General features: G+C 34.2%; 1 protein-coding gene across 1 annotated transcript in view; it reads right to left on the bottom strand.

Moving 5' to 3' along the window:
• Positions 1 to 7204: 7204 nt before the first annotated feature.
• The window catches only part of LOC126818958 (tyrosine-protein kinase SYK), a 37873-nt gene continuing 32873 nt past the window's right edge, over positions 7205 to 12204 (bottom strand). The window contains exon 16 of the mRNA XM_050546673.1: positions 7205 to 11831. Within this exon, the coding sequence (XP_050402630.1) occupies positions 11756 to 11831 (76 nt within the window). The 3' untranslated portion in view covers positions 7205 to 11755. The remainder of the gene's footprint in view (positions 11832 to 12204) is intronic.

Raw genomic sequence — 12204 nt, 5'->3', positions numbered from 1 at the left:
CTTTTATCATCAGATGGTGGGATGAGATGGACATTCAAAGTGTGAGATAATGAAAGGACATATGTGATATCACAATTGATGCTATGCATCAATGAAATTGAATCACAATGTGATCCTATTTATCATAATAAAAATTGACGTTGGATTTCTCTCTTTAAAAAAGCTCAGTGTGTAGGTATATTCACCAAAATGACGATAAATACCATGTATTTCTCAAAAATGTTCAAGACTGGGGCGGAGCGTAAGCGTATACATAAAAATGACTGAGTTTTAGGTCATATCAACATAAGACTTTTATTTGATCATCATTTGTGAATTTATAATTTCAAACTACAACTGCACCTCCACTAATAATTTACAATCTTGAGTCACAATAAAATCAAAGGACTGACTGTCAACTTTAAATAAATTATTTGACCACATTTGACTGTGAGCTTATTAGAAAGGACTGAGTTTTAGGTCATATCCTTGTCTATCACCCTAGGTGGAAGCAGACATTAAAGGGCCAATCCCGATAATATATTGGAGAATAAAACTGCTTAATTTTGTGTTAAAATCCCTTAGAATGCTCTACTTAAGGGCCGAGCAACTAACTCAATATTTGTGATAAGTTTTCAAACAACTTAAACCCGTCTATCTTCATCTGGAAATGGAGACCGGTGTCCCAAGCTGTATTATGCGGGTTCTGGATAAAACCAGACTTTTATTTTATAAAATTAATGTGTAGGTGAAATTTACATTTCGTTGTCAAGTACATGACATGGGTCATTCACTGTGTAGACCTCTAAAGGAACGGAAATCGATTATCAGGTCACCCAATGAAAACATTGCGACGAAATTTTAAAAGGGTTACGTGTCCGGATAAGCATTTTTGACTTTCACGTCCAAACAACTCAATATTTTGAGCTGAAATTTTGAGACAAGGTAAATACACTATTCCTCTATATTTTGGCGCTTAAATTTCATACGTACTCGGACTTTTATTTTTGAGACTCTGTTCATATCGGGATAGTCCCTTTAAGTCTGACACACACTGGAGGTCATATATACAGTATACTTAAGTCTGATTGTCATTTGAGTGATTTTTAATCTCTCTCATTTACAACTCCTGTCTGCCGTTATAACTTACAATCGATCCATTTTTTAGCATCTTAAGCAATAAAAAGTCAAACCTTTTCAGGAGCTTTCCCCCACCCCCTTACAACCCCTAGAATCTTTTTTATGATCTTTTGCCAAAACCATTTGAATTGCAAATGTTGTGCCCCCAATCTACATATAAGCTGTCTATAATTCTATATGGCCCTGGATTCCAGAGTTAAATATTTTGTATTCAATGTAAGGATCCATTCGGTCCCTTTAATCTTCAACTACAAACATTGTTTAGGCATGTTATAACACGTCGCTATTTTTCATTTTTTAATTCACATATGGTATTCAAATTCATGTCAGTAACATTCCGAAAAAAATACGTGGACGAGTAGTGCTTCAAAATCACGTCAGTAATATTACTCCCAAGTCTTCGTTAATACGACAAAAAAAAATCAAAAATGACAGCAAAACGTTGGTAATAAGAATATAGTTCCTGACGTAGTTCCTTTTGGAACGGTCTCTGATCGGACGATGACCGCTGACCGTTCCTATCCGTCCCTATTTATAGCTACAATATGAAAATAACGCTCTTTCCCATGCTGGGGCTATTTTGGAATCCTTACCGACTGTCTTTCACCGTGATTCTTTGTTTGCCAAAAGGAATCATTTCTCGCCACATCTGACAGAAATTTATAATAATTCAACACTACTTTCAAGTAGAATTTTGTGATTAATGCCGTGTCTTGTCAATTTAGTGATCAGACTGTAAAAGGACTTATTCGAGGACTTAACCTTGACGCATGTGTGTGTAATTATTTAATTAGACCCCATTGATCTTTAACCCTGACTTGTGGTCAGTATAATTGACTGTTAATATTTTGATTTTTGCTCCAGCCATCAGAAACTTATTCCCCTCAATAAAAAACTCTCTATGACTTTTTTTTTATCGAACATGTACACGGAGTGTCAACTTTCTTTTGCCTGGTAGTTTAGATAGATATTTAATCCACAATTTATAAAAGATCCAGTAATAGTGAAATAAAATGAAACGAAACCTTTACCTGTATGTAAAACCATCTATATACGAGCGTGTCGAATGTTTAAGAACATTTCATCCAATCTGTGTTATAATATAATATGAAAACTCTCAATCTGAATGAGGAAGAACAATTAACGGTACACTTTTGAGTCAGAGGCTGTAGTCATCATGATCACGCATTTTTCTCAGTTCTCTCATTATAAAATGCAAAGATAAAATCGACCCAAGCTCAAGACTATTTTTACCAGCGGGAAAAGTCCCCTGATTTTAAAGTAGCCAAGTCTCTAACTCAATATCATCCAAAATCTTCAACATTGAAAACACGATTTATTTGTCAAATTAAATCAACATTCATGTTGTGATCTTTCCGGAAAAAGATGAGCTTTTGATATCCAATATTTAAGGCAAAATAAACATTTTACCATTGGTACACGAATACACGAATCGTGTACCATAATGCGCTTCAGCCCCAGTTGTATCAAGAGACTCGAGGGACGAGGCTAGACACATGGCACCAAATCAAACAGCGCATGTAGACTGGAATAACCAGATGCTAGAAATTTGCACTCGCTTGAGACTGCTGGCCTATTTCACCGAACATAACTGATTTGAAATTGGAGTAAAACAGAAACCATTGAATGTAAATCAGTTTATATACATTCATATTACAGTATTATATGCGTTGCGACCTACTTTTGTCAATTTCTAGGTCCCAAATGTAAGCGATTTAGCTCCTTTAAAACCAATTAAAGATTAGGACTGCTTATCTTTTCAATTGGTTGCTACATTTCACGGGATAGTTGATGACAAACCGGTCACTGCGTTATTCCAAACAATGGCAGGGGCGGATCTAGAGGGGGGTGGGGGGTCAACCCCCCTGCTCAGCTACTTAATTTTTTTCGTAAATCAAAACTTTTTATGAGAAAAAGTTTCTCGGCCATGTGCTTTATCCTTTATCGTCAGATGTGAGACAGGATGGGCACTCAAAGCATGCAGGAGATAATGATATATACATTATGTGATATCACAATTGATGCTTTGCATCCATGAAATTGAATCACAATGTCATTGTATTAATTCATAATAAAAATTGACGTCAAACGAGATGTTGAATTTCTCTGTTTAAAAAGCTCAGTGAGTATGTATATACGCAGGGGCGATACGCAGGGGCGGATTGGGCCATCGGGCGAACGCCCGAAGGGCCGGTCGTACAAAAAATGAAAAAAATAATTTTGTTCAGTTCGCCTAAAAAACTTTTTTCTGCTGAATATTATATGGGGCGGGGGAAGGGGTAATGGACCGGCCATTGAGCAATGATGATCATGTTGTATGTGGCCGATGGCTTAAACGGACCGCCACGCCATCACTTGAGTCTGGAATGGGCTGGTATAATAGACTTTCTGGGCCGGGTGTGCTGCAAGTCACCTGCAACCTGTTTGTGGGGATACGTCAGAAACGTCTGCCAATGTGACTCATGGCCTTACATCACAGGAGGAATCAACTAGCGCTCCCGGAACAAAAATGGGACATTTTTCAATGAAAAAAATTCCTACTTATTCAATATTCCTAGCTGGTTAATCAAATGGTCAAAATTTTCTCAACTAGTCCCATTTTTTAACCAGTTAAATTCTCTTGACTCTTGACCCTTGACGACACAATGATAATACGTTAATTAATAATATGACAATATGATAATTTCACAGGTTGATGGTTGTAAATTACTTGCAGGTCAGGGTTTTGGCCTAAATTAATCGATTTATGAGATATATTATTTGACAGAGATTATCAGATGTGCCACCAGTAATAGGGGCCGCTCTGACACTGGAGCCCGGGCCGGTTTCCAGCCCCAATCCGCCCCTGTATATACGCCAAAATGACGATAGATGCATTGCGGGACGGGGGGGGGGGGGGGGGGGATACATTGTCTCAGGAACCTGGCAAACCCCCTCCTGCAAAAATTCCTGGATCCGCCCCTGAATGGACCTATGTACTAAAAAATGTATGTTTACAATTTCGCTCGGGCCAAAGTAAATTACATTTATTTATATATTGCGAGGTTATTCTGTAAGCCTACCTTCCGACCGATTCAATAAAAGATAACATTTTATTTTGATTAAACACGTGAATACATAATGAAAAGCATAGTGTTGTTAATCCAAAATACACTTATTCATATTACACTCTAAAAACGCATTGTTCAAATGTTGAACACACTACTAATGACAACACATAGTCATTCAGGTAACATGGTGTCTTCTTAGTTTTCTGCAGAGTAGATGCGGGTGTGCTGGATCACCATTATCGTCCAATTCAACGCAATCAACGTTTGGTGTGTTTTCGGACTATTCGCTTGAGCTGTTTTTTGCAAATATTTTACCATTTGGAGCTTTAAGTATGGCCATTGGTCCTGTGGTATCTATCACAGCAGAAGCATGCTGATTCGAGTAAACGACGTTAATAATTTGGTTGTTGTTGGTTGTTTGAAGAACACAAAATCACCTTGACTCAAAGAAGATGGGGTTTCTCTGTTGATTTTATCAACATGTGCCTTCATCTTCCTTTTAGACCTTTTATCATTTTTTGCGAGCGGGATTTGGATTCTCAGGTCCTTTGGTTTTAATACCGCGGTTAAATAATACTTCAGCTGGAGATACACCTATACTTGAGTGGGTTGTTGCCCTATATTAATGTACAAATTTATAGTGTTCTCTCTTTCACCCTTTCCCTTCAATGAAAAATGAACGAATCAAATTTTCACCAGTGCGCATAAAACGTTCAGCTTCTCCATTGACCTTACGCCAATAAGGCGTGACCTTACGATATTTGAAACCTTTGAACACAACATATTGTGCAAAGCCACGTCGACTGAATGCGAAATGAAATGAAATGAAATGAAATGGGGGTTTAACGTCCTACTGTTCTGCTCCTAACCTGGGCTAATGAAGACGGACAGACGCCATACAGTGTGCTATGAGGGAAATTTTGCCCGGACAGCGGCGCTACAGCCTACTCTTATATCGAATTCCAACTGCCAAGGGATCTTTTACGTACACACCAATGTGTACACGGGACCTCGGTTTTTCGTCCCATCCGAATGACTAGACAGTTCTTCTTGTCAGGCCCTCCACCCTGCATCCCTGACAAAGGGAAACCACGCCAGAAAATTTGAATGAACTTCCTCGGCCAATGCAGGGATCGAACACCCGACTTCAGGCTAGCGAGCCAGTGTCTTACCCACTTAGCCAAGTGATCCCCCCGCTGAGTGGGGAAACATCTTATCTGGTTTTGGTATGATACTTTAAGCTGCTGTTGATTTGACGATTTCAATTTCCGTGGCGACAAGGAGTGATTCGCCAGAGGGAAACGGCCCATAGAAATCTACATTAGCGTGGCTCAGCGGTTATGTAGGAAGTTCGGTCATAACCAATGGTTCGGGTCAGATATTATTAATATTATCATATTCTGTAAGTTTCATGGTTATCGGTTGATAATTGTGGTCTGTAGCCGTGCCACATGAAATGTGTGATAACCTGATATCTCCGAAACCGCTAACCGGAAGTGGTCGAAATGTTCCCTACTCTGAGATATTATTAATGTCATTATAATCTGCAAGTTTCATTGAAATCGGTTGGTAATTGCGGTCACTAGCCGTTGCCACATGAAATGTGTGGTAACCTGATATCTCGGAAACTGCTAACCGGAAGTGGTCGAAATTTTGCATTCTCTGAGATATTATTAATGTAATTATAATCTGCAAGTTTCATTGAAATCGGTTGGTAATTGCGGTCTGTAGCCGTGCCACATCAAATGTGTGGTAATCTGATATCTCGAAAACCGCTAACCGGAAGTGGCCGAAACTTTGCCTACTCTGAGATATTATTAATGTAATTATAATCTGCAAGTTTCATTGAAATCGGTTGATAATTGCGGTCTGTAGCCGTGCCGCATGAAATCTGTGGTAACCTGATATCTCGGAAACCGCTAACAGGAAGTGGTCGAAATTTTGGCTACTTTGAGATATTATTAATGTTATCATTTTCTGTAAGTGTCATGGATATCGGTTGATAATTGTGGTCTGTGGCGGTGCCACATGAAATGTGTGGTAACCTGATATCTCGGAAACCGTTAACCGGAAGTGATTGAATTTTGCCTACTCTGAGATATTATTAATGTTATCATATTCTGTAACTTTCATGGATATCGGTTCATAATTGCGGTCTGTAGATGTGCCACATGAGATGTTTGGTAACCCCCATATCTCGCAAACCGGAAGTGGCCAAAAGTTTGGCTACTCAGAGATGTTATCAATGTTATCATAATCTGCAAGTTTCATTAAAATCGGGTAACAATTGTGGTCTGTAGTCGTAAGGCTATTTTGAAATTCTTGCTTATCACATGTGGCAAATAGCCACTGCCATAAACACAGCGCATTATATTTTAATCAACCATTTTCATAGTACATGACGCAGACTATTTTATTAACATTGTATTCATACACAACAAAATAATCTCAAATAACAACTACATTTATTGTAGCATGAGTATGGAAGTTACAGCAACTGTTTCACATGGTGATGCATTATAATATCTGATTTAAAATAAGGGGAATAACTTCAATTAAGACAGGCATCTTTCACGGGTGATCGTGCTGATTCAGACCTGGCTCATTCGGGCCAGATTTGGACCAGATTCTTGACTCTTTCTGAACAGATAGGACTCATCAATTTAAGGTCCATGGGCTCATTCAGACCATTATTGGAATGACAAGTGTATTTAAAGGAGCTAAAACACTAATATTTGGGGCCAAGAAATTGACCCAAATGGGTTTCAACGCATATAATAATGTAATATAAATGTATATAAACCGATTTACATTATCGTTTCCGTTTTTACTCATAATTTCAAATCATCAGTTATGTTTGGCGAAATACGCCAGAAGTCTCAATCTCAATCGAATGCTAATCTCTAGTGTCTGGTTATTCCAGTCTACACAGTACTTTTTTCTTATAGCACATAGACATTAAACCCAAGACATTAAACCCAATTTCAATTTTCTAATACTAATAAAAATTCTGCTGCATAAAGATTGTTTATTAAACTTAATAGGTTTACAGTAGAAAAGCAACATATAAAAATAATTATTTCTTGTTAAAACATAGTATTAACAGGCAAAGATAAATACTCCCACTATCAATGAAGAAAAAAATATATTTAGTCTTAACGGGAAGAAATTAATGATTGAAAAGGTAATTAATTTTAACATATAATAACATGTAGCCAGACCCCCTAACCCAAATCCTTGTAACATCAGTTGTAACTATATAGGGATAAGATTGTAAGTCATTTGTAACAACAGTAACAACAGAAATAAGATTGCAAGACAACTGTAACTATAGAGATAAGATTGTAAGTCAAATTTAACTATAGTGATACCTAAATTATAACTCTATAAGCCAACAGTAACTATAGAGATAAGATTGTAAGTCAGTTGTAATTATAGAGATAAGACGGTAACTATAGTGATACTTAAGCCAACAGTAACTATAGAGATAAGATTGTAAGTCAGTTGTAATTATAGAGATAAGATTGTAAGTCAGTTGTAATTAAAGAGATAAGATTGTAAGTCAGTTGTAATTATATAGAGATAAGAAGTCAACTGTAACTATAGAGATCTGATTGTAAGTCAATTGTAATTATACAGATATGAGATTGTAAGTCAATTGTAATTTATAGAGATAAGATATAAAGGAGCTAAATCGCTAATATTTTGGACCTAGAAATTGACACGAATGGGTCGCAAAGCATATAATAATGTAATATGAATGTATATAAACTGATTTACATTCAATCGTATCTGTTTTTACTGTAATTTCTAATCAGTTATGTTCGGCAAACTACACCGAATGGCAATCTCTAGCATTTGCCAGTCTACACCGATAGTATTTATTGTGCATGCTCTCCAGATAAGTATATGGCTCACTGTTTGACATGACTTGTGAAAAATATCTAGCCTCATTCTTCGAGTCCCTTGTTACAAATGGCGCTGAAACGCAATATGGTTTACGATTTGTGTACAAATAGTAAAATGTTTATTTTGTCTTAATTATTGGATATCAGAAGCCCATCTTTTCGGATAAGATCACAACATGTCGGAGATTTTAAAGACTTAGCTACTTTAAAATCAATTGTAATTATATAGATAAATAAGAGTTGTTGTAACTGTTTTAACTCTTGTCATAAATCAACTGCTCTACTAGTAACTGGAGAATGCTATGACTGCAAGTCATTGTATCTATAGTGTTGAAATTGTAAGTCAACTGCTGATAATAATAGCATAGGGTCACTTTTACTACATAAAAATTAAGGTACATTTTTTTTATTTGAACTTAATCAAATAACATATGTCATTAATAAGGCACTTCACTAATATATACAATAGTTAGTTTAACATTAAAGCATTTAAACCATTTTTTGAAATATGGACACAAAATAAATATATAATGAACAGATTCTAGACAAAGTATTGGCCAACATGATCCATTAGGACAAAAAGAATATTTCGGTCAAATAGTATATGCTAGACCAAACTAAACTTAATACTATAAACACACTGTTCTGTGAATACACAGTGAATCTATTATCATTCATTTCTTATTCATTAGAATGCAAAATTAACAATATGAGTTCCCTTACCTGGTAAAAGCTTCATTATATAGCACAGATATATCATGTATATACACATAGACATGGATGAGAATAAATTCCATCCAAGTTTTTTTTTATGCCAATCGACATCTAAATAGAAAGTAATAAAATCTAAATACAAATTTAAACATTATGAAAAACAGATTGAGCAAAGACCTTACAAAAATACCGGTAAATACATCAAAATCATAAAGACCATAACTTATATTCCGAAGTTACATGTAAAATAGTTAATATAACAATTAGAACACAACTAACTCAGAAAAGAATAATATGTAGGTAGATTTAGGTAAATAAGAAAATTCTTAAGTGTCTCTTTCTACTACACACCCTTTCTTGCGTCCTAATGGTATAATTTAAACCAATTCAGAAAACATGTTTATCGTCAGCAGAATAACTGAATATTGAATGACATGATATCAAACTATCTATCCATCAATATCGGTTTTAAAATATGAAAAAACAAAAATTGGTGATTTATTGGGGCTAAAAATGTCTGATTTGGTGTTTTTTTGACAATAAAACACAAATTGCAAAATGAAAGAGTAAAGTAGTCAATTAATATCTATATCAAGATTAATCTAAATTTTATTTTAGTTCTAAAAATAACCAAAATATTTTCTAGATGTGGTTTAAAGGTGTGCCATTTAGTAACCCAAAGAAGAAGATGAAACGATCTTACTTCCTTTATGCTATCACTCTGGTTTTCTATTGTTTCATTTCATATTCACTGTGGTCATTTTCTTGGACTAACATGGTGATATATTATTAAAAATAAGAACAGGGCCATGGTGGTTTCAAGCATCTTGTAAAGAGAAGATTGAATGAAATTTTTCTAATACAAATAAAATTCATATGTCATATTTAAGCAAAAAAATTAATAAGTATATACATCATGCGTAAGAGTAACTTTAAGCTAAAACAAAAAATCATTTCATAAAATTAACAAAATTTTAAAACAAAACAACAATTATTATGCAAAATTTCAAAAACAAAAAAAATATTCAAAAATAGTTAAATTTAATAATCTTCAGCACTGGTACAAAAATAATTTTTGATTTGATGTGATAATGTAGATATATTGTATGCAAAATATGAGAAGAATATGGCATGCCTATTCTGAGATATACATGTTTATTGGTTTACTATGAGCAGTTTAACAAATGCTACATGAAGATCAAGCTAATTTTAAAAGTTGCCTATTCTTTTTTAAAGGTCACCGGAAAAGGTTCATAAATGTTTTAAATAATGCAAGTAATTATGTCAACATATCCTTTCCATAAGTATAACACGAATCCGAATGTCATTATTACCAGCAACAGGTAAATTTCAACATTAGTAATTTCCGCCATTCTCCGTGGGCAGTCGTAACTTTCCGTAAATAAACAATCTGTGACATCATTTTAGTCCTTCTGCTCATATTCTAGTCTATATTTCTATGTGCAAAAGGATTAAAATGACGTCACGGATTGCTTATTGACGGAAAGTTCCGACTACCCGTGGAGAACGGCAGAAATTACTAATGTTGAAATTTACCTGTTGCAGGTAATATTGACATTCGGGTTCGGGCTATACTTATGGAAAGTATATGTTGACATAATTACTTGCATTATTTTTAAAAAAATTGATGCTTTTCCGGTGACCTTTAAGTTTGGCACTTCTTCATGAAGTAAGTGCTGTAATGTAAATATTAAACAAATATCAAAAGAAAACCCGCTCCAATATTCAGATTAATTTCCATCAGACTTTTAGCTTTACAATAAACGTAGTCCTGCATTATATACTTTCTTACATTCATTTTTAATTTTGACCTGGAATGTCTCTGAAATAGCATTAATTGGCAAAATAAATAATATGAACACTACCTAAAACTTCAATTTTTATAAACATTTTTATATACAAACATGAATTTGAAATTTTAAGTACAAAAATATTTTTTTTACATATGTACAAAATAGTGTTCACATCTAAAAATAATATTACAAGAAAAAATTACATTTCACAAAAATCCTGATTAAAGCAATTAAGAAAATATTCCTGGAATTTAAAGAGGCATCAGTGCTTTGGAGGTTTGTAGCTATAGGTAAAATAATATTTATTGGTTTGATAAGATTTGAAATCATAGTTATATCGTACAGATTGTATTTAATCTTCAAAGCAATCACTGATAAAAAGTTTTCAAGTGTTTTAGAGGTCTTCAAGGAGTTCAAAGAAATCTCACGCTAAATTATACTTTTACTCAAGTTATGTAAATTCTATGATATTTTGGAAATAAGGAGAGTTCAATTTATGTCAAATAAGGGTTGATATTCTAAATTCGATGTAAATAAAGCAATGTTATATATACAGCCGAAAAATAACACAAACCAAAAATAATCCATAACTGATGATATACTATATCATATCTTGTTTAATATACCACAGTTCCAATTAGAAACAGAAATGGTAACCATAAACTTTTAAATCACAATACTCACAACTAGAATACAATTAATTATTTTGTATATTATATAAATAATTCATATCATAAAAAAACCCTCAAAGAATTTAGATGTATAAGTAATTTCATATTGTATGTCTAATACTATAATAATATCTACATGAGAGATTACAATTTTACAGATTAAATTTCAACTGTACTTCAAGGGAAAATAATTACTACAGAATGTTTTTACAAGAGCTGCCTTCTCAATTTTAAGTGGATCGTATTTCTGACAAACAATATTTATTTTAAATCATAACAGATCAAAATTAAATCTCATTTACATACAGAATTCCCTTGGAAATCTGTATTCTTATCCTGGGCGTGGCATTCTATATACCCTCTATTTGATAGCAGTCTTCTATAAATTAAAAGATTTAAAAAATGCTACTATTTCAGTAGTGAGTAATTTAGTTGAACATAGCTTAAAACATATGATTTTATCCCAATAATAAATTTTGATGTAGTAATTCCATTTTTGATGCCAATTCTGAAAAAGTAGGTCGTTCATGTTTACTGAAAGGAAAAACACAATAGCTATCAGTAATCAAATATAAGATAAGACCTCCAGTGTTCATAATCAATAACAGCCACTCCACATACTTCAACACTATTTGCGAACAGGGGAGCGGCCATTTCGAAATAAAATCAAATAAAAATTGTGACCTCTAGAATGTCCACAAGCTAAAAATGTGATTTTTTGTACAATCCAGGAAGTTACGGTCCAATATGCAAGAATACCAAAACGAACCGTGATCTTTCGGATATAAACATATATTTTAAGTTTCATCAAAATTGAATAAAAATTGTGGCCTGTAGAGTGTCCACAAACAAACTGTGAACAGACGGACGGGCAGGGGCGACAACAATATATGTCTACATGAGAAAG

This window comes from Patella vulgata, chromosome 4 (genome assembly GCF_932274485.2).
Source record: "Patella vulgata chromosome 4, xgPatVulg1.2, whole genome shotgun sequence".
Taxonomy (NCBI): Eukaryota; Metazoa; Mollusca; class Gastropoda; family Patellidae; genus Patella; species Patella vulgata.
The sequence above is the reverse complement of the archived record's forward strand: the minus strand, read 5'-3'. Positions and strand labels throughout refer to the sequence as shown.